This window comes from Porites lutea, chromosome 14, assembly GCF_958299795.1.
Source record: "Porites lutea chromosome 14, jaPorLute2.1, whole genome shotgun sequence".
Classification (NCBI taxonomy): Eukaryota; Metazoa; Cnidaria; class Anthozoa; order Scleractinia; family Poritidae; genus Porites; species Porites lutea.
The window spans coordinates 755,398-777,336 of NC_133214.1; the positions used below are offsets into that span (position 1 = coordinate 755,398).

Here is a 21,939-nt window from a genome sequence, read left to right on the forward strand (position 1 = left end):
ATGACGTATAATATCCATTGAATTTCGTTGGCGCGAAGCTCAACTATGGCTGACCAAAGAAAGCCGAGTGCAAGTTTAGTAACGGATGTACTTCTTAAATCAGGTCGTTTAGAAAAAGAAGACATAAATTCATGCGTCAAGAAAACGTTACAGAAGGCAGAAGAAGTGAAGGCAAGTGTTTTTCCCTTTTTTATCAGGTAGGGTGTCTCTGATTGTATCGATCTCATTGCGTTAAATTTTAATCATACAGGCAGAAGTCCTTCAAGCAATTTACAAGGAATACACGTATGATGAGTTTATAGATTTCAGTAATTCAACAATTGAATTGAACTGGAAAGTCAACAACCTCCTATCTGAAATAGAGAATGTCTCAGGTAGACTGAAGGTCAGTAGACATGAAAAGACAAAAGAAACAGCTGGGGCCAGTTTAATAACACTTTCACAAATAATTGTACAAAAGTAATTTACAAATGTAGCCATTATTTTAGAGTCTGAAAACAACAGCTACACTTGTAAACTACGCTTGTAAAAGCTTTATTAAATTGACCCTCAGTTACATCTGACAAGTTTTGATGATCACAGTGATGATTATAATCATCATCATCATCATCGTTATCAGCAACATCATCATGGTCGTCATCATCATGTGTATAAACAACAATCACAATATTTATTCTTGCATTGTAATGTTTAATATTATTATATACAAGCTTAACAATAATGAAGACCAGGAAAAATCATCTCCAAAGGATGTTTCTAGCAATGGTCTTCATTAGGTAATTAACATTTGTTTGATTGCATTAAAAAGTGTTAAACGCATTTCAAAACAAATTATTGGTGGCAGTCAACATCCCTTCAACTATTATTAATTAACAAACATTGGTGTTAAATAAGTGTTTAAAAAGGTTGAAACAAACCTTGTCATTCAGGAGATGCCTTGTCTCGTGTTTTAGACAAATTAAGATCTGGTCTCCATCCAGAGACGATTTAAAAACGCATACAATCAACTCTCTAAGATGGACACCCAGAGTTAGTCCCTGCTGTACTTCAGTGGGTGCTGCTTCAATAGTGTCTGTCTTAAGAGACTTGAATGCACAAGTGTTGTTTAATTCCACTTAGAAGACAGTTGATGTTCACTTGATTCAAGATTATTCTCTACATGTAAACAAACTTCAGTTAATATTGTTGTTTGCTTTACCTTAATGTTAAACTCAGTAACTAAACACTGTAATTTTAACTGTATTTTTTTCCAGAATTCAGTTGAGGGACCTCTTGAGGCTGCCTCTTGTGAACATAGTGATCTTGTGAGACAGTTGAAGGAGACTGATGCAATTGCTGAGATTCTTGGAAGACTTTATAAGGTAGATGAATTTATTATGAGGAATCCATAAGCACTAAATTAGTGGTTATGGCTTCTTCATTCTGATTCTTGGTGTGATTACCTTGAAATCTGTATTAATGTTGACAAAAAAGATGTGTCCATTTCGTACAGGTCTGATTTAAAGAAAATCTTACTGTTATTGTTTATTTTCCTAATGTCAAAATAGAAATTCTCCCCTCTGTTTTCCCTATATGTTTCTTGTTAAAGTATTTGTGAGAAGCTGGTAAAATGGGTCATGTAGCAGCTGCTCGGGAGAGAAGTCATCACTGGTGTGTTTCCCTGACCCCAAATAATACTAAAACAATTGGAAGAATGACATGTCATTGTTTCTTACAACCAATTAGGAGAGACCTTACGAGTAGCTCCTACACTACTCGGGAATGATCACTCATACCTCGAGCACTAAATTTATTAACTGACTGACTGATTGATGTAATGAGACATTATTGGGGTTTAAACTGATAGAGAGGTAAGTGCTGTCTGTGTTTGTTTCATTGAACTAGGAAGAAACCTAACTAGTCATGTGTTTTGGTTGTTATTTTATTGCTAGATTCATGAAGCATTGGATGCTTTTCCAGCTGAACTACACAAAGCTGCATATGACAATGCCGCTAAACTTGTTCAAGAAACAGTAAGACAACAGTTCATTGATTCCCTGTTTGATCCTCACTGTGTAAATTTGTGGTTTAAATAATTGCTTGTTTTTAAAAAGTCTGTTTAAATAAAATCTCTTTATAGAAAGAACTGCTGTGGGATTTACCCAAAGCTGGACAAGAAGGAAGGATATTTGTAGCTCTTAGGGTAAACAGATTACATCTTATTGGTTATTACTCATGGTACATTATTATTTTCTGAACTGAAGTGATGAAGAATACATGTATTATTTATACGCATTCAAGGCTGCGGCTAAGGACTTGGGGGCTGGAGATTTTCTCCAGCTACTATGAATGCGACCCCTGTCAGCATTCATAGGAAAACAGGAGATAAATAGAACCAAAATAAGTCTGTAACTGTTTGATTCCTTGCCTACCTTTCACATTATACCCAGCAACCGTTTCTGTGCATTGATATTACTAAAATAGAGAAAATGGCATTTGATCTTTGAGACTGTACATGGTTAAATTAAAGTGATTCTCAGACTGATAACTTTTACTTTTACATTTAGGAGGAATGGCGACGTCAAAAAGCTCAACTTACGGCAACACTAGAGAGGGTGTGGGCCAAGAGCGTTCTGTGGACGACGCCAGCCACTGCATCACTGGACAATAGACAAGCACATCTTAACACACAGCTCAAGCTTTTAACAAGTGCTGCTTGCATGAAGAATGTTCTACATGCAATGCAAGTAAGTTTGAGCTACATATAAATGGAACATTTTCGAATTACCTCAAGCCTCTCTTTCAAAGTGAGGCCAAGTGTGGGGCCATTGATATGAAAATGATATTTTTTTTCATGCAAATAAAACTGATTTTCATGACAATAATTTTGTACTTAGCCTTGTTTTGAAAGAGAGAATTTTTGGCATTCAAAATGGCCTTTTATCTCATTCTTTCTGGTGGGAGATGATCAGCATGCCAGACTTGTCAGTTGTTATATACCAGTCTGCTTTGTGGAATGTTTTAGGTTCAAGCTCCAGCTAGATCACAAACAATGCATCTTAAACTCACTTGAACAGATGACACTGCCTTTGGGTAGAGCTATTAGTAAAGGCATTAGCCTTGTCTCCTTCTTCTGTACCTGTTTACTCAAAAGGCATGATGGAGAACCCAAAATGCTCTTTTAAAAGAGAGAGGGTGAACACTCCATTTGTGTGGATATGACTTTGTGTGTGGGTGTGTTAGGTTTTGGGTGTAAAAAATACAAGGGGACCCCATACCTGATAGTTGTTACACCTGTTTTCTATCAAGTTTTGTCACAAACAAACAAAACACTCCTGATCAGTCAGAATAATCACCCAGATACGTCAGTGTTCAGTGTTCAATGAAATAGTGAAATTTTTTTGTGTGTGTTTGTTTTTTTCTAGGTGCTTGGTATTCTGGAGAAGAGATTAAAAGCTTTTGGTAATAGTTAAACCGTCACTTGCATTGTAAATAAAATTGGCATTATTTATTCACATGTCATTAATAACTTCTTTACTTAATTTTTCTTTCAGGAAAAAAATTGGTTCAGTTTATATTCAGACCTCTAATTTTGTTTCCCAGGTATGAAACACTGTCCAACATAAACTAACATTAGCAATCTGTTGAGGGTTTTATTTTTATTTTGGCTTAAAAGTTTTGAAACCAGATGGATTTGCTCTCTTTTACTGTTTCTGCTAATGAATGTGAAACTACAATAAATTTTTCTGAAAGAATCAGTCCATTGTATTCAAAACAAGAGAGACTTATTTTGTGAATCAGATATGTCTACCCTCCAAAAATTCCGAGTTTTCATTGTTTCACTTGGGCAGAGAAGAGGAGACTCTAGATGATGATAATGATGATGTTATAATCACTGTCTGTCACTGTCTTTTTCTTTTACACAGCCTCAAACCAGAAGTTAATGACAACAAATCAGAAACCATTGTATCATTTTCCAAGGAAAGTGGCAAGAAGGTCATTGATCCTGGTTAGTACAGTATTAATGTACCCGTTTTGTGGTAACAGCTTTTTAGCGACATAACCACCATCTTATTTAGCAAGTCTGTCAGTCACTTACTTCGAAGTGAAATGAGAAATTATGTGGGTAAATCTGTGATAGGACAACAGTGAAGGATGTGCAATGGGTCTCTAAGATTGTTTTTGATTTTTTTAAATGTAGTGTGAGAGAAGTTAATATACAGGTCTTTACATTCTCACATTCAGCACCCATTTCACATTTCAAGAGATCTTCCACTCTAACATACTGACTTATTATTCAAACTTAAAAATACCACACCCAAATAAAAACTGAATATTTTTCTTATTCTTTGCAGTATCACTTTACACAAAGTCTTCTGTAGTCCTTGCTGTGTTGAGGAAGTTCTTTGATGGGACAAGCGTAAAGGAAGAGGATGAAGAGGCCAGGGATAATAATGTCTCCAGTTCTGCACTGTTTTCAAAACTGGGTAAAATGGCTATGTACTTATTAGTTATAAAGCACAAACCGATCGGGAAACCTGTTTTGTTTAATGTGCACATTGCATAAACAACAACAACAACAAAACTAAATAGTGAGTATGTTTTGAAAAGGAAGGGCCGGGCTTAATCATGAGTTGTTGCCATTGCTGTTAGCTTATAACTTCACTATTATCTTATCCACAGGTGAATTTCTGTGGCCAGATCTCTCTGAAATCATCATCTCTGAATGCCTGAAAAGATCTGTTCCTAACACAAGTGCACAGGTACCATAGGTAGAATAAAGTGGAACAGCAATGAATCAATGAAATGAAATGTGTGAAAAAAGGCAACAGTATTAACTGGATTCCAGATTGAATTGATTGTATCTTCTTAACCCTTTTGGTTCCAAGAGTGACCAACATCAATTTTCTCCTAACAACATCAGCAGATCATCAAGAGTAAAGGTTATGAGAATTACTAAATTGATTGTCACAAGGAGAATGCTTTGATCTTAAACCACATTTTCTCAACTATTCTTAAAAGAAATGTATGGAGATCAGTGTGGAGAATTTGTATTTGGATCTTGGGGCTTAAAGGGTTAAAGGTGGAAAAAAAGGTTAGGAGATCTTTCGAGGTTGCTTGAAGTTAGCAAATGTTGTTCAAGATCAGGTAAACTCAAAAAATTTTATTCTGAATGAAAGAACATTATGGGAAGAGGTCAGGGAAAATTAAAAAATGTTAAACCACATTCTTTTTCGTCATTCATTCTTTTTTCTTTTTCAATAATTTTAAAAGACTTATCAATGAGGCAAATACAGTAAGAATAGTAATGTATAAAGAACCAAAGCAACTTTTTTATACCGAGATACTGTAACATGAATTTTATTTGTTCTTTGCCTTTCTGTTTACAGCTGGAAAAGTACCAAGACATTATCAAAGCCACTGAGGAGTTCGAGACAAAGCTTGTTTCATTTGGTGTGTTTTAAATTGTGATTCTAATTAAGCGATGATCTTCCCAAATATCATGAAGAACTTGCATACTGCATAGATAAGCCACTGTAACTTTTCAAAAACCTCTTGGTCACAAGTAGCATCTTTGGAGTATTTGTTAAAATTTCACAACCCCCCCCCACCCCCCCCCCCCTTTGATCAGTAGGTTTCATTTGAACGGCCACCACATGAGATTTCATTGACCATCAAAAACAAGAACCACTTTGTGCAGCACAATAAACAGTACCACAGGAAAGTACTGTTCAGTTGCTGTCATCCACAGACTTAAAAGTTAGAACTACCTTAAACAACATAATAAACAGAACCACAGGAAAGTGCTGCTTGGTAGTTTTCATTTGAATGTTCAAACCATAGGATTCCCTTGAAAGACTCAAGAGTACGAATGGCCTTGTTTGTCATGTTAAATGTCAGTGCAGAAGAGTACTGCTGGGTAGCTTACATTTGAATTGACATGACTCTCCCTATGATTTGACTGTTACAGGCCTTGTCCCTCAAGGAACAGACAATCTGACCTTATTTGTCAAGGATGTTGGTATTCACTTTGGGAATAAGAAGGTATTTTAAATAGACGGACTACAGTGTTCTAATAATTTCCATGCAGGTTTATCATGATTTGCTATTTTTATTGAACATGTGAGATGAAACAAAACTGGGTTTTTATTTTTAACACTTCCTTGTTTGTTCAAATTAGCTGAGTGAACCAAAGGAAAAATGGCATTTAAAATGGCTCAGAAAAAAGACTTGAATACCAGCTTGTTAACTGGGTGAGCAGCTCTCCTAGTTTGTTTGCCCAGGGTTGGCCAGGCTAATGAAATTTGAAGAGCTTGAAGGAGTAAGAACATTTCTTGAACATTAATATTAATAATTCCTAAGCTGTTAATCAAAATTAAAATATGCTTGTTTAGTGCCAAGATCTTCTTGTTGCTGCTCGTGATTTAATGAAAGATGACATACACAACACGGTACTGGTGGACAGCAGTGCGGATAGAGCAGCTCTTGTTAGCTTGGGTGATGTAGAGAAAGCGTTGCAAAATGTGAAAGGAACAAAGGTACAATCTCTTTTCATTGGCTGGAAAACTTCCCGGAAAAAATGTTCATCTACAGAGGTGTTGAGTCAGTACTTTGAACACAAACTGAATATATGACAGAGCCATTTTTTATTTCAAGATAATCTTTTAATCCCAGTTATGACTCAACAGAACTTGACCACCCGGGGCTGATCCAGAAAATTCAGAAAGGGGTAATTAAGAGGACACTTGGCTGAGACCTCTTTAAAAATATTAGAAAATTTCACGGAAAAAAGGGGGCGTGGTCAACTTGACCGACCCCTAAATCCACGTATGACCACATAAGGGAACTTCAGCAGCAAGGAGGACAACAGTAGCTAAAAACAGAAGTGAATTGTAAACTATTGCTCTTTAAACCTCACGATCTCTTGTTTCTCACTTGCTCATCCAGCATGAACCACTGAAGAAAGATGCAGGAAGCACTTTAAGCAAGTTTACATTTCACCTCCCAACCTGCCGAATTAGTGAAAGTACAAAGAAGTTTATGGACCTCGCTTATGAAACTCTAATAGAAGCTACTCAGTCAACACCACAATGGTATAAAACAAACCGCTTTTTATCTTTGGGATTGTTGCAACTCATTTCCCGATAACATTTACCTTAACGTGTCAGATGTTTTTGACCGGTAGTTTAAAGCAATTGAGCTAGCCCGCTAAATGCACGAAGTTGTAGCTGTCAACGGTCTTTTCAATTAAGGTATAAGTAATACCAGTAATACTAATACTCTTTTTCCCAGCACATCATTTAAGTTTACTAATACCCATGGACTGGTCTTGAGATAATTAACAATTATTCCTCGAGCCCGAATGGACTCTGAGTCAATAGTCCATGAGGCCAAAGGCTAAATGGGCTATTGACTCAGAGGCCTTGAGGGCGAGAGGAATAATTGTTTTAGTAAAATCCAACTAATTGCTCAAAAATATCGAGACTAAACAGCTTTAGCTAGCAAAACGTGATTCAGCCGCCATTGTTTTGGTCTTCAAAGCCGGTGCTTTTCGCTACTAGCAGGCTATAACATATAGCCTAGTAGTAGCTCAACCAATCAGAACGCAGCATTGATAATAGACCACTAGTTGGATTTTACTAATGTAATTTAGTTGACATGCAATTTATCAACGTTTATCTTAGTTCGAGGGAGCTGAATCATACTTAAGCTTTCTATTTTTTCTTCATGTTTTATACGTTAGAATTAGATTAAAAAATACAGATAATATTGTAAAATAGTTTCCTTTTGTTTGTTTTCTTTTATTCCAGTGGTATTCTACTCTTCTACACTGTAAGGAATATGTTTGAGTTGTACTGTAACGTGGTGCCCACCTACCATGAAAAACGTTTGGTAAGTAACACAATCTCTTTAACTCTGTGAATTGGTTTCATTTGAATGGTCGCACTATGCTGCGTTTAGTTTGTGGGTGCAGGTGCTGGTGCAACTTTAAGGAAGGTGTTACGATTAGTGCTTTAGTTCAAGTCACATGACGTTTAGTAACACCTGAACACCCGCACACCGGCAAATTAAACTGAAATTAAATTGAAAACGAGATAATTCAATAAAAAAACAACAACGGAAAACAAGGCAGGTGACAAGGTACTCAAACTGGAACCCTTCTTCTCCCTCCAACATAACGATCGCGTACCCCACGTGTAAACGGTCCGCTGCTACTATTGTCACACGTGCAAACTACAACGGAATCCCAATTTTCGAACTATCTTGGAAAAATTTTTTTTTTCGAATTATTAAGAGGTTTGAAAAATCAGGGGTAAAACTACAGTGTGTGACAGGTGAGGGGACGTTAGATTTGGTTCGATTTATCGGGAATTTAAAATAATTAGGTTTTGAGAAATTTGGGATTGTAATGTATCCTAAAAGTAAAAATCTAGGTTGTCTCTTAAATAGACTTTTTTAGTTGTATGTTTTGTTTTCCCAATTTAGACCATGTGATGTTCTCAAGGAAATTTGCCTTTCGTCTTTTTATAAATTATGCATATAATATATCAACGTGGATGCACGTTCATGGTACGACATTTGAAAAAGGCTGGGGTAACATAACGTGGTCTGAAATTGGAAAACGAAACATACAAGCTATAAGTAAAAAGTTCTATTGCATGTTACATTTTGTGATGTTTTATCTGTTACAGAGCACATTACCCCAGTTATCAGCGTTACATCATAATAACTGTATGTACATAGCCCATCATCTTCTCACCCTTGGACACCAATTCAGACCCAAACTGCCTGAACCACTCAATCAGAGTGTGGCATCGTTCGTAGACCTGGTACCAACCATCAGACAGATGGGTGAGAAATGTTTCCTTGAGCAACTAGTAAGTAGCCGCGTTATGTATAATTTAGAGAAGCACTCTTATCGAACCTAGGTACTCTAACAACTCTCTACAACAGTCGGCCCAATAAAAGTGCCCCAATAGAAAGGCTTCAGACAAGTATACCATGCGGAGGTAGCAGCTTCAGCAATTTGACTGTCTTTGATAGATTACTTCTATGTTTCGGTCTTTTCATAACTGCAGACAATCCGCCTTCTTATTTATTATCCATGTTCCGTCAAATACTTCGACATATGCACATATGTTTACTTGGGACATCATCAGAAAATATACACTTAATGAACATGGGCTTTCGTTAAAGGGCTGTCTAGTAATACACTCGCACTTCAGGGGCGGATCGAGAAAGTTCAGAAAAGGGGTGGCCGGGACACTTTGCAGCTATGTAGATACCATGTAGTTTACTTAGAATAGAAAATATCACCGTAAAAGGGGTGGCTGCGAGCTTAATCCGCCCATGACGGTTATCGAGTCTGAAGATGCAGTGAACATCTGGCGTACATTCAGTAGTAACTCATTACTGTTTTCTCTTTTTCTCTCTCTCTCTCTCTCTCTAGAAAAAGCAGCAGTCCAATTTACTGGAGTTAGTGAAGGCCACAGAAGGTTTTGCCAATGCACACGAGGATGCGAAAGGATTACAAGTTGAAAAGACAATGAAACAGGTTGCGTTACATTTTAACTTGAAATTAGTTCACGCCCTTTTCCCATTACTTGATCTACACTTGTACTTTACACATTGAGGTGTACTGTTAACAGAGTTACCTTCCATTCAATGTTTTTACTTCATATTAGAATTTGGACATGCGCTATGTGACCCCTGGCATCTTAGGTGACGAATTTAACTCGAAACCAAGTGGATCATGTCTTTTTCCTAGTTTTTACTGACAACATTAAACTTTGCACACTGGCACTTCTCTCCTATTTCATGCTTTTTATTTTACACTACACTTTCAGATTATTCACCTGCTGACTTATCTGGGTAAAATATGGAATGGTATTCTACCAGTTGATATTTACTGTCAGTCTCTGGGATGTTTATTTGATGACGTTCTTCAACGCATAACATGGGAAATCCTTCAACTTGAGGTGAGAGTATCGTTTACTTTAAGATTTTAAGTGTTAGGATAACCATAAACGTACCCAATGTTCGCCCTCATTCTGCAAGATCACTAGATACTGTGATGGTCTTAACAACAGCATAAATGTCTGTCTGGACTTTAAACAAAGTGTTTCGCTAAGTGTAGAGAGTAGGCTTTGCTCAAAGTCTGTGAGTTGAGCGCCCCGGGGGGGGGGGGGATGGCATTTCGGGGATGCTGGACGGGAATTTTGAATTAAACCTCTTAAGGAGACCCATTTGGCTGTGGCCCAACCTTTTTTTGACCCCTAAAAGAGATCATTTTAAACTTTGATTAAATGAATCGAGTAAATAAAACGAATTGACAATACATAACTTTTTATACATTTCTTCGCGTGCAACCCTAAAAGAGACCTTTACGGCTAAATATAACGGCGTTTTGAACAGAGCACCCTAAGTGAGACCAAAATCCTAAATTTTACACCCCTAAGGGAGACGACGAGTATCCCCGCCCCTTTCATACGGGAGGCCCCCCCCCCCCCCCGCCGGGGGGTTGACCCTTTCCTGTTGGTTCCTTTTAAGTGTGCTTTTGCCAATGCATGTAAATTTAAGAGTTGTTATGTCTTGAAATTAGGATATCTCGTCGGAGGAAGCTCATCAGCTACACACATTGCTTTCTATACTTGAACAGCGAGGCTCGGAGATATTTCAAAACAAGGATACAGATTCAACAGAAAATGCCTGGGTAGGTGTAGTTTGTTAATGCTATGGATGGAAACTTATCTCTAAGAGGCATTGGGAAGGACGATAGCTTGCACTAAAGAACCTGAGTGACCCTGCTTACCCGTGCGTGCGTTGTTTAAATTGTCGTTAATATTGTGACCCCCTATACATTGAACTTCAAGTAAGAAAAAACGGTTTTAAACATAATCTACCAGTCGTGAAAATGTACCTAGTGCTTTTTGGCAGGCCAAAGGGCATTATTTCAGCTATCAAGCCATGATTGTTCTGACAATATTGATTCTTTTGTCACAATTAGGTATGTCCCTTCACCAGTCGGTGGGTTAAAGCCCTTTCAAGAAATCTTACTTTTCGTATTGCAGGACATATGCACTGTTGTACCCCACTGGATTCGATACAAGGAGTTAATAGGGATCTTAGAAGCCAGTTTACAAGATATTGTTGATCGTTGGGCAGATGGAAAGGTACGTTTTAATTCAGATCTTTTTTCCGCCTGCAAGTTCTTGAACTCTTGGCTTTGTTACACTACGCTGTTTTAACACAGTCAAGTCTTTTTGTAAATTAAGCCCTGGTGACAATCGCAAATACTTGTCAGGCCCCAGCTGTTCAAAAGGTGGATAGCGCTATCCAGTGGATAAATCTCTTATATCCAGTGGATAGTGCTATTGGTTTCCCTAATACTTATCCGCTGGATAGTGATTTATCCGGTGGATAGCGCTATCCAGCTTTCGAACAACTGGGGCCAGGAATGTTACTTTGACAAGAACAGTTTAGAAGACTGGCTACGTTTAACACGCCACGGTCAAGCATCACGGCATGTGTCAGATGCTTTTGACAGTCCTGGAGGCGTGATTATAGTTAAACCTGCTACAACGTACTCATCGTCGGTTTGACTTTACTTTAGTAATTAGACTCGCCTTTTCTTCATTTTACAGGGTCCATTGGCGCATGAGTTTAGTGCTCAAGAAGTTAGAGGGCTCATAAGAGCCCTCTTTCAGAATACGGACAGAAGAGCAGCAGTATTAGCCAAGATAAAACCGTTGCAAGGATAGAAACTAACACTATTTGCGATGCACTTCAGATAACGAGAGAAGTCTCAACCAGCAACCCAAAAGAACTTCTCTAATGTTTGGCCTTTTAATGGGTGTCTATCTAACAGAGTTCCCCACCTAAGAATTTAAAGTAATACAAAGTTGAACCGTTTCAACGTTGCCAACAAACGCAAGAGGCAAGCTTCCTTAAAATGAGTGTGACTGCGTAAAAATGAGAGTCGGTACGAATTTGGCGCGGTCATACTTTACGTTACGTAATGGTGTCACGCATAACTGCAGTTACCAGAAGCGTCAAGGTTTTTTTTCGAGCAAATTAGAAGTGGTCATTTTACACCTACTGGGATAATTACAAGTAAATAACAGAAGAAAAGGAAACCGTTGTATTGTAGTCAAAGGACGCTACTGTGAATGTGAAAGATGACAAAACAGAAATACCCACTTGGTGGCCTGCAGTGATTTTGCCGTCCATCACAGCCGAAGACCGAGACGAGGGATAAATTTGGATAAATTCAAAATTTGACCCTTATGTGAAGTTGTTGTAACAGAACTGGCCAAAATAGCCCTCGTAACGTTCTAAATATTTTCAGCCCATAAAGCAAGATGAGTGACATTAGAGGTAATATTATTTATTGGTTCATGTTGGTGTACAAATGATTTAGAGTGATATATGTTGTAGAGTAACACAAGAGGTGAGTCTGTGTTCTTCCATGCTACAAAAGCATCTTTTGAAAGAACCAGAACTCTACGTATTATATTAATAAAATGCACAACTGTATTTTAACGTTTTTGTTTCATCATTCGGGCCAAAAAGCCCATTTTATGGCGCTAAAAGGGTTTTTTATGCACAAAAAGCTTTTTACGCACTCCACACAATCTGCTTGTACTGGGTACATAACAAGACACTCATAATTAATGTAAACCTCTTAACTTAATAAATACTTTATATTAGATTATCTATCCCAGTAAATGAATCTATTATTTATACAATAAAAAAGGTCGAAGTAGGCCTATTTCACGCTGTTAAATAGGGGAACAAATGAGCTTTACGTGGCAGGGATTGGACTTTTTGATTCACTGTTAACAGTTACAAAACGTATCTTCTGGTTTTGGGTGAGCAAAAACATAATATGTGAAAATGTACCTAAAACAATATAGCACACCTGTGCAAAATGTATCGTTGCTAAAGTCAAGAAACTGTCCAAAGGTACACCATGAAACTGGTGAAAACTGTATCTGATGCAGGAACTTCACCTTATTTTTATAAAGCTACAACCCTGAAATGACCAAAGGATATCTTGTACAAAAATATTTCATTCCTAAAAAAATTGAATTCTATACAAACCTATGTTTGCAGCAGTGAAACGACGCACTGCCTATCTCACCCACGTGGGTAATATATGTTTTTCATATCAATTCGGCCAATGTATTATCTAAATTTTGTCATATGTAACAAGTAGCCAAGATTGGCCAACTTTGACGCCACTTGTTGCCTTCGATCGATCTCTTCCTTGGCCATCAATCCTCCAGAACAGTTACTTTCCGAATAATAACTGTTGTTAATTCTTCAAAGAAACTTGTGATAGCCATTTGAAGAGAGGACACGCTTGCTTTTCGCTTCATCATCTGGAACAAGACAAGAGTAAGTCAGGTGGTGGAACCATCCTTTGGAACCGAGTTTCTGTAACGACTGAGAAGCCATACTTACGAGGGGCAACAGGATCAAAGGAAGGAGGTATACTCTTGGCATGTTCAACAAGTCTATGCGTCAGAACATGGTCTCTAACTCCAAACCTGTTTGAATAAAGAAGTGATCAATTTTAAAGAGACATTCATAGCTATCAAACTTAAACACTGCAGTTATGTTAATGTCAAAAAGAAACAGTGGTGCAAAAGTTACCAAAATATAGTCCAGTTGCCATTTGTCCAGCTACCGTCGCAGCGGATAAAATACCTGAAGAAGACAAAGTTGAGTTTCAAAGCCATCCTTAAAGACATTACAAGATACACTAGACTAAACTGTTAGTCAAACATGCATAAACTGAGAGCTTATATGAAGCTAGTACATTATTTTGTAGATCCAAAGGGCATAACACAAACTATGTTTCCCCACTGTTTATTTCACCAGCTTTTAATAACAAACCTACCAGGGATTAATCCGGTTTGTTCCTCTGGACCTCCAGAACAAACTGCTGAAGTCTGCTTTAATTTTCTTCCATAAATTATCACTTGTCCCAAGACCCTGCAATAGAGGCGTTTTATACATGAGCCTATGTTTGGATACTTGGGGCAACCCTATTTTGTGCTATGACACTAAAATACAACTGACTGATTTTTTTAACTTACCTGACTTTGTCTACCAACAGTGAATTTATCAAGATATGGGACACCATCCACACCTTCTTCATGTGTGATCACAGCTGCCGCTGTGTAACTAAAAATGCAACAAACAAATTTTGAAAAGAACGTAAGCAACAAAATAAGACAAGAAGAAGCAACAGCACGTCATAATAAGAGAAGACTTCTTCAAAAGTGGCACTTGGTTGTACACAAAGACCACAAGCTCATCAGTTATTTTTCAACTGTCAAGTGTTACCCCCACTTCACTGCACGTCACTTCACTACAGAACTTCTTTAGAATGCTTGTGTCAAAGAATCTAGTCTCTATCAGTCTGAGTCATAATTGCAGTGTCTTTTATGCACGTTTTTACTGTAATTTTCTACCAGGTGACTTTTCAGTAATTAAACCATGTGTTCCATTACCAACTCATCTGCTGAAAAGAGTGTTTGGTGCATTTGGTAGGTAAGATAGTGTGGTCTCAGTAGTCTTGCCTTGACTGCTATAACCATTTTTGTGGCCACTTTGTTTCCTATTTCAAAAACTTTACACCTTTGCCAACCCAGTGGGGAAAAAGCTTTTTGAAAACAAAATATTATTTTGCATTCCAGGACGATTGGATGGTTAAAAGTGCAAAAACCAACCTTTGAGTGACGTACAAAGTGTGAAGGCGGTGTTGCAATGTAGAGAAGTAATCAACATTCAGAGGTTTGTCAAACGATCTGAAAAAAAGGTAATACCAACAATCACTTTACTTTGAAATGATATAAATAAGGATGCATGAAGAAGAAGAAGAAGAACCTTTATTAATTTATACCGCTCAGGGTAGCCCCTTCAGACGCAAAAAGCTGTCTGTTATCAATGGGAGCCCTGAGCAACAACGCACAAAAACACACTAAACATATAAACATTACACTAATACAGGTAATAATATAAATAGAAAACTATTTTCAATTAAAAGATTAAAAGATGTAAAACACGAAATATCATTAAGATAATTCGTTAAAAAGAGTGCAACGACCATAATAATAGAAGGATCTTTTTGCAATTTCAGTTCTCACAGCAGGCGGATGTAAGAGGTTGCTTTGTCTAGTAGCGCGCGCATGAATTGTATTATTACGTTTAAAATAATGTTTAAAATACTGGGGACATTGACCTTGCAGGCATTTCTTAACGAGTTTAAAAACAGATTGACGTCGGCGGTCCTCCAAGGTGGGCCATTTCAGAACGTCCAATGCCTGCTTGCTGGGCACAGTACAAGCCACTATCCTAGCAGCCCGGTTTTGGAGGGCTTCAAGGTCTTGTTTACGACCGACATGTGGAACAACAACTGTATGTTATGGCTTGCGCGGCAGGCATTAAAAATTTGGGTGCACAAATTCTCCCTTTCCCTTCCTCTTTTAATGCCTGGCACACAGGCTACAACTGTTAAACAATTTAGACCCAAAAGTTCCTTTGTTTAAATTTTTGTCAAATTAAATCAAGGAAACAAAGAAAGTAGTGTCCAACATTTCGGGTCTTTCCTGGTGATGCGGAAACCATTTTTGGTTCGCTTTTGTGTTTATGTGTGGGTATAGTTCAGTGTATTGTCAATCTTTTTTATTACATCATCTGGCCCCAGGTGTTCAAACGTTGGATAGTGCGATCCACCAGATAAATCACTCTCCAGTGGATAAGTATTTGGGAAAACAATTGCATTATCCACTGGATAGATTTTTATCCGGTGGATAGCACTATCCAACATCTGAACAACCGCGGCCTAGTGATTGCATCTGTCCACAACACCTAATCCATGGTTGCATAATTTTACCCCACTCCTATGATCATGGATCATTTACAGGCATGTCATATGTAACATATCACAAAAATTATGGGTAACAGCACCACATACTTAATCAAGAGCTCCTTTAGCTTCTCAATATCAACAGTTGCCAAGGAATGGTGTTTATGGATTTCTTCTGGTCTGAGAAACATTGTGCCAGAACCTAAAAAGGATTGTTGAAAAGCAACAAACACAAATTAGAGTGTTTCATAAAGTATCCAACACTTAAACATTGGCTGAAAAACTGGAACAGGAAAGGAAATTTGATCAAATACTCTTTGCACCTTCAATTCATGTCCAATCATTACCTTTGTGTGTAAACAGTTCAGTTATTAAAGAGTCTGCACTGGTGATAACAGCAGATGAATACTCTGGTAGGGTACTCAGCAGTTTAGCAATTAAAATCACCTAAAACAAATAAATAAAATTAATATATCAGAAATAGACAGCCCAGCATATAGATTTAACTCAATTTGTTTAGGTGCTAATGGTGGTAGAAAAAGTAGGAAATAACATTAAAAATAACCTCATGAGTCATTTAAATTCCCCATTAATGCCAACATAAAACCCAGAAGAGAAATTCCTTAAAAGGCTTTTACAGCTTCCAAAGCAACAACTACAAAGATCTAACCTGCATCTCAAAAACATTCAAATCTACAATACTTTGTTTTTCTAGTTCAAGACAGAGTCAGCGCCGTGCTATACTTACGAAACAAGAGTTTTTAGGAGAGAAGCAGTTGGGACCTTTACAAATTATATTAATGTACTTTAAATTTAAAAATTATACCTGTTTCAATGTTGTCTCTGTGTGCCATGGCTGTTGTATCAATGATGCAACATCATCAACAACATTTACATTACCTAAGACCTGTAGACAGCAGAAAAAGAATCAAACTCCAGTATCTTAGTATTATTCAATGTTGTTGCCTTGGCGAACTCTTACATCTACCATATTGGGAATGTGACACTTTTTAACAGTAACCAAAATGACCCAATTTTTTAAAACTCATTTACATACAACTGAGTTATTACACGTAAGTCCCATCTCTTACCAGAAAAAATACCTAATTTTGTTGTGTCGAATAACAAAGAACATAATGGACAGATTGAAACATGCTTTAAAAGCAACTCTCTTTGAGGTGTTTCAGTCACTATACATGATCAACTCAAAATAAATAGAGGATATTACACGGTGGCACGAAGATATGAATTTTATTTTCGAGTGGCAAAACAATATTTTACGAAGAAGGGCAGCAAGTGGGTAAAATATTGTTTTTGCCACGACAAAATAAAATTCATATCTTCAAGCCACCATGTAGTGTTCTTTTTATTATAAAGACAAAAAGACCGACAATATAATAGAGGGAAATTACCGAAATTACGTCATCAATAAACTCACGTGTGAGATTATGGAAAATAAACTCTCGGGTCTCGGATGTAGTTTTTATGAATTTTATGAGTGGTATATTTTCCAGTAAAACACTCGTATCTATATAATAAAATAAAATATACAGTGTATTTGCAATAAAATTACGGTTGAGAATAACCTGTACTATAACAATGCTGTGGGATTTCATCTACAGACTCGAAACCTAAGAACCACTTTGCAGAACCAAAGGAAGGTACTGCTCAGTGGCTTTCATTTTGAAGCTCACATTTTAAGAGATTTAGACCACAGACTTAAAAGTTAAAGCAACTTTGTGCAGCACAAAAAATAGTTACTGTGACTAGTTTTCCTGATATGACTTACAAGGAAAATAAGCACAAAATATTTTGTCGGAAGGAATCACTCACATTTCCCTGACTATCAAGCAAACCACCAGTAGTATTGAGGAACATGACTTTCATTGGCTGAAGAATATGAGCTATCCTAATAGCAGCATCATTAGAGTCCACACAAAGAACTTGACCTGATGGGGATTCCCCAACTGCTGTCAGCACAGGAATGTGTCCAGACCTAATTGCAGAGAACAACCATTGTAATTTTGCACTGATGATTCTTTGTTACTTTCTTACTTTGGGCCCTTCTTAGCCAAAGTTTCATTTAAGCTTTACATGTAAGTGAAAGGATATGTGCAAGACATGACCTTTCTACATGAAGTATGCCCATCACTAAATATAGATCACAGTTGCCTTTTAAATTATTACCTTAAGGATTGCTGTAAAGGTTTCACATCCACTTTGTCTATTCTTCCAAGAAGAGCAGCACTGGAAAAATGAATGAAAAATCCAAAGAAAAAATGAAAAAAGGCTGAATTATTTTAGGAGGAAATAATATCTTTGTACAGGTTAATGAGACATGGGATTTTGTTGCAGCTACCCTTATCAGCTAAGCCTGAAACATTTGGAAATGTACCCAAACAGTTGGCACTTTTATAGACTTTTAATGGTATGAAAAGTTTTTTTTTTTTTTTCTGTATTCCAACCAAGCGTTCCACTAACCTAGAATTTTGCAATTCAAATTACAAGTTCTTCAAATGGATTTTATTAATTTCTACAGAGAACAGATCTCATTCACATCCATAGTAATATTCCCCCTCATTTGGTTACACACATACACATTAATTCACATGAAACCACCCAGCCTGAACCATTTTATGAATTGAACCTCTCTGCAAGATGTAAAGAGTAATCATAATCCCTCGACCACTGGAGCGGATGGGACACTGATGAAGATTTCTTCCTAAACACCACAATTTTTTATTTGTCATCGCTGTACTCAGGTCCCCGATATCAAGTCCTGAATCCCTAGCAATCACTTCAGGGTATGTTAGCTACGTGAATGCACTCTGCCCACTGGGCGCCAGTGGATGAGAGATGAAATTATTTCTTTGTCTGCCTGAAAGCTAGCCTGAATTTCAGACAATTACTTTAAGAAGTTTTAGTTCCTCAGTAACAAAAAAACGACTTGAAGTAATTGTCTGAAATTCAAGCTACCTGATAGCAATGACCAGCAAACTGGTGACACTTTTGCTTGAGTCTTAACCCTTTAAGTCCCAACATCCACATACAATTTCTCCAAACTGATCTCTATTATTTCCTTAAAGAATGAGTTTAGAGAATCTGATAAAAGATCCGAGCAATTTCTCTCAAGTGATCATTTTATTAATTCTCATAACCTATCTCTTGACAATCTATGAATATTGTTAGGAGAAAAATGATGTTGGTCACTACTGGGACTTAAAGGGTTTATGATAGAGGCGTTACTCCCCCATAGATCCTCTCTAGCAAAGCATGGTCTCTCCAGCAAGAGCAACACACCAAGTACTCAGAATAATTTTATAACCCACCTGTGGTTGTCATCCTCCAGAGCAGAGAGAACATGGCCAGAGCTCATGAAGGGTCTTGCTCTGCTGCCATGTTTCTCCAACAGGTCAACAAATTCAATGTTGTCTTCAATCAGTTTAGCTCGTCTAAGTCTAACATCACTGGAGTCATTCACAACGGCCCGTCCATCCAGACCATGTACAACAATTACAGGCATTCCATTACGATGTAGAAATGCTAAACATGAAGCAAGCTTTTCTAACTGAAAAGACAGAAAGAAAATGTAATATTGAAAGAGGTTGAATAAGAAAGCGCCACACTTTCTCTAATTATATACCACCACTGACCAAAAACATACCCCTTTCATGTGACTTGTATTATTTCATAAAAAGAAATGATACTTATTCTTTATACATGTATCTAGAGTTAATACTGCTTCCCTTTTATTACCATTGAAATATAATTTCACACTGTGCTTTTGAGTAACCTTTTAAAATACTTGTTAATGGATCAGCCATTAGGTAGATCTCTTTGAGACACATTGGAAGACCCATTTAATACCTAAATGGCAGTTTTCCGTACATTTTGCTATGCCCAAACTAGTGAAGTCTCTCTCTCTCGTTTGTCCACATAAACCTCAAGCCTGAAAAAGGTATCCTTTTTGGGCTGATCACTTCCTCAGACTTCACTAACGGAGTAAAAAAAATAATGTACTGTACCTTCCACCCCCTGGAGATAGTAGGCTGATTTAGCAACAGAACGGGAACGTCAGTTGACAACGGGGAAAGCGCTTGGAAAGGAATGAATGTGACTTTGGGTGCCCAATTTGCCACTGTACCATTGGTCAAGCCTGTTTTTTGATTTGTGCGCACTGTAATCAACTGATGTTCCTTGCATTCTGTTGCTAAATCAGCCTAGTGTGACCCTAAATTCCTTCATTCTCATGGTAAACAAGGGAGTCTCTTATCGTGGTTTTAACTTTTGCATCTGTGGACAAGTTAAATCCTGTCAAGTGAACATTCAAGTGAAACATATTTGCCAATACTTTTATAATTTCATTTGTTTTTCCGCATTACAAAAAAGGCATTTAGAGTTTTTATTGAATTTTGAGTTTGTAATCTCTGAGATAAATAAATAGGCAAAGGACATAATTTTGTTATCTTTCTTCTATTTCATTTTTTATCATTATCTCTTCTAAACATTAATTTTAGCATATGATATGGATAAAATTTTTCCTCTAACTAACCATCACTTTATCATTCAATATTTGTGAATCTACTTGGACCACCGCGAAGGGCTTGTCAGGGGCCGATTCATGGTTTTGAAACTGCCGCAACCAATACCTTGCTTCCTTTGGATCAGAACCGATCTATTAAAACAGGATTTGCATAATTGATTTCATTATATCAAAGAATTCCTCAAGACTACTTCACTAATTTTAAGTACAGTCGAATCCCATTAACACGACCACTTTTGGGCCATAAATCTTGGTTGTAATAATGTGCTGGTTACATTAACAGGGTCTTTAAAATAACACAATGGCCCAGTGATTTATGTGTTTGGGTCGAAAGAATAATGGTCATTAGTAAAATCCAACTAGTGGTCTATTATCAATGCTGGGTTCTGATTGGTTGAGCTAACTGCTAGGCTATATGTTATAGCCCACTATTAGCGAAAAGTGCTGGCTTTAAAACCAAAATAATGGCTGCTGAAATAATCACATTTTGCTAGCCAAAGTTGTTTTGTCGTGATATTTTTGAAAAAACTAGTTGGATTTTACTAAAACGATTATTGCCCTTGCCTTCATGGGCTCTGAGTTGACTCAGAGCCCATTCGGGCTCGAGGAATATTATTGTTAATAATAACAAGGTGGTCGTACAAATGAAATGGTTGTAATGGAGCTTTTTAATTTCAATTACAGGAAAAAGTTGACCTTGGGTTACAGGGGCATTTTACAACTTTACCAGCATGCTCTGCTAAGTCCTGGCTGGGGGGGGGGGGGGGGGTGCGGTCACGTGCAGTCTCATGTGCATGTTTCCTTCTTATGTAGACTCACAGAGATTTGTTTACAAACTCTCAATTCTCATTTATTCTAACAATGATTGTGTAATGATACCGTACGTGCGATTTGTCCCGCATATTGAATGCTGATAATCTTTTGCAAATGAAGCCGACAAGATTACCTCTGTATATACGACTGACGGGTCAAGTACATGTACTTTTTATGACATTTCTCATTGAAGATTAAGCTTGTTTTTACGTTGATCTAATAAAACGTACGTGCGATTTGCCTCGTATTTTTAATGCATAGAGTCATAAGCTTACCTCTTCGAGAAATCGTCGTAAATCTAGTTGTTGTTGGCTTGTAGTGTAGAACAGCTTCCGCTCTGCAGACAACACGCGCCGGTCAAGAATTTGTCGATTTTTAAAATGTCCACACTCCGAGACTGTTTTCTTCCTCGCACGTACGAGGCATCCAAAAGGCTTTCTCAAAGTTAGTGTCCTCCACATGGTGTTTCAAAAGCGTCTTCACAGCCTTTACAAAACAAATTTACTACAGAAGTTTAATCGCTATTTATGAGTTGTTGTTGCATCATCCAGACTGTTTACGTTTTCAGCGTTTGCCATCAAAAATCCATTCACGAGTCTAACCATAAAGGGCTGTAGACCTAAGCAACAAATTTGGCAGAAATACCTTTAAAACGATCATTTCTGTCATTTCTTTTCTTCTGAATTAAAGGAATCCGCTATGTTCATGTTATCAGGAGCGCGGT

General features: G+C 37.4%; 2 protein-coding genes across 2 annotated transcripts; one reads left to right on the forward strand and one right to left on the reverse strand.

The window, feature by feature from the left end:
• Positions 1-13: 13 nt before the first annotated feature.
• LOC140924548 (centromere/kinetochore protein zw10 homolog) lies at positions 14-12,263 on the forward strand. The gene is made up of 22 exons (XM_073374569.1): positions 14-175; positions 255-385; positions 1,254-1,361; positions 1,932-2,012; positions 2,120-2,182; positions 2,547-2,726; positions 3,405-3,441; positions 3,534-3,582; positions 3,906-3,988; positions 4,335-4,466; positions 4,663-4,742; positions 5,370-5,433; positions 5,951-6,024; positions 6,375-6,518; positions 6,928-7,073; positions 7,791-7,872; positions 8,673-8,858; positions 9,431-9,535; positions 9,828-9,959; positions 10,583-10,693; positions 11,052-11,153; positions 11,625-12,263. The coding sequence occupies exons 1-22, from the start codon at positions 46-48 to the stop codon at positions 11,739-11,741; spliced, it is 2,337 nt and encodes a 778-aa protein (XP_073230670.1). The 5' UTR covers positions 14-45; the 3' UTR covers positions 11,742-12,263.
• Positions 12,264-12,591: 328 nt separating this feature from the next.
• LOC140924547 (N-acetylglutamate synthase, mitochondrial-like) lies at positions 12,592-21,907 on the reverse strand. The gene is made up of 14 exons (XM_073374568.1): positions 21,491-21,907; positions 20,412-20,534; positions 19,189-19,427; positions 18,047-18,106; positions 17,693-17,855; positions 16,686-16,766; positions 16,207-16,306; positions 15,968-16,061; positions 14,721-14,798; positions 14,085-14,172; positions 13,886-13,980; positions 13,639-13,692; positions 13,447-13,532; positions 12,592-13,364 (listed from the first exon to the last, which is right to left on the reverse strand). The coding sequence occupies exons 1-14, from the start codon at positions 21,674-21,676 to the stop codon at positions 13,306-13,308; spliced, it is 1,506 nt and encodes a 501-aa protein (XP_073230669.1). The 5' UTR covers positions 21,677-21,907; the 3' UTR covers positions 12,592-13,305.
• Positions 21,908-21,939: the final 32 nt, after the last annotated feature.

Coding starts and splice junctions, on each gene's coding strand:
- LOC140924548 (XM_073374569.1), top strand. CDS start 46: ATGGCTGACCAAAGAAAGCCGAGTGCAAGTTTAGTAACGGATGTACTT. Junction 176..254: donor GGCAGAAGAAGTGAAGGCAA/GTGTTTTTCCCT, acceptor TCATACAGGCAG/AAGTCCTTCAAGCAATTTAC. Junction 2,727..3,404: donor ATGTTCTACATGCAATGCAA/GTAAGTTTGAGC, acceptor GTTTTTTTCTAG/GTGCTTGGTATTCTGGAGAA.
- LOC140924547 (XM_073374568.1), bottom strand. CDS start 21,676: ATGTGGAGGACACTAACTTTGAGAAAGCCTTTTGGATGCCTCGTACGT. Junction 17,856..18,046: donor CCTTTACAGCAATCCTTAAG/GTAATAATTTAA, acceptor CTCTGCAATTAG/GTCTGGACACATTCCTGTGC. Junction 14,799..15,967: donor CTAAAGGAGCTCTTGATTAA/GTATGTGGTGCT, acceptor CCTTTTTTTCAG/ATCGTTTGACAAACCTCTGA.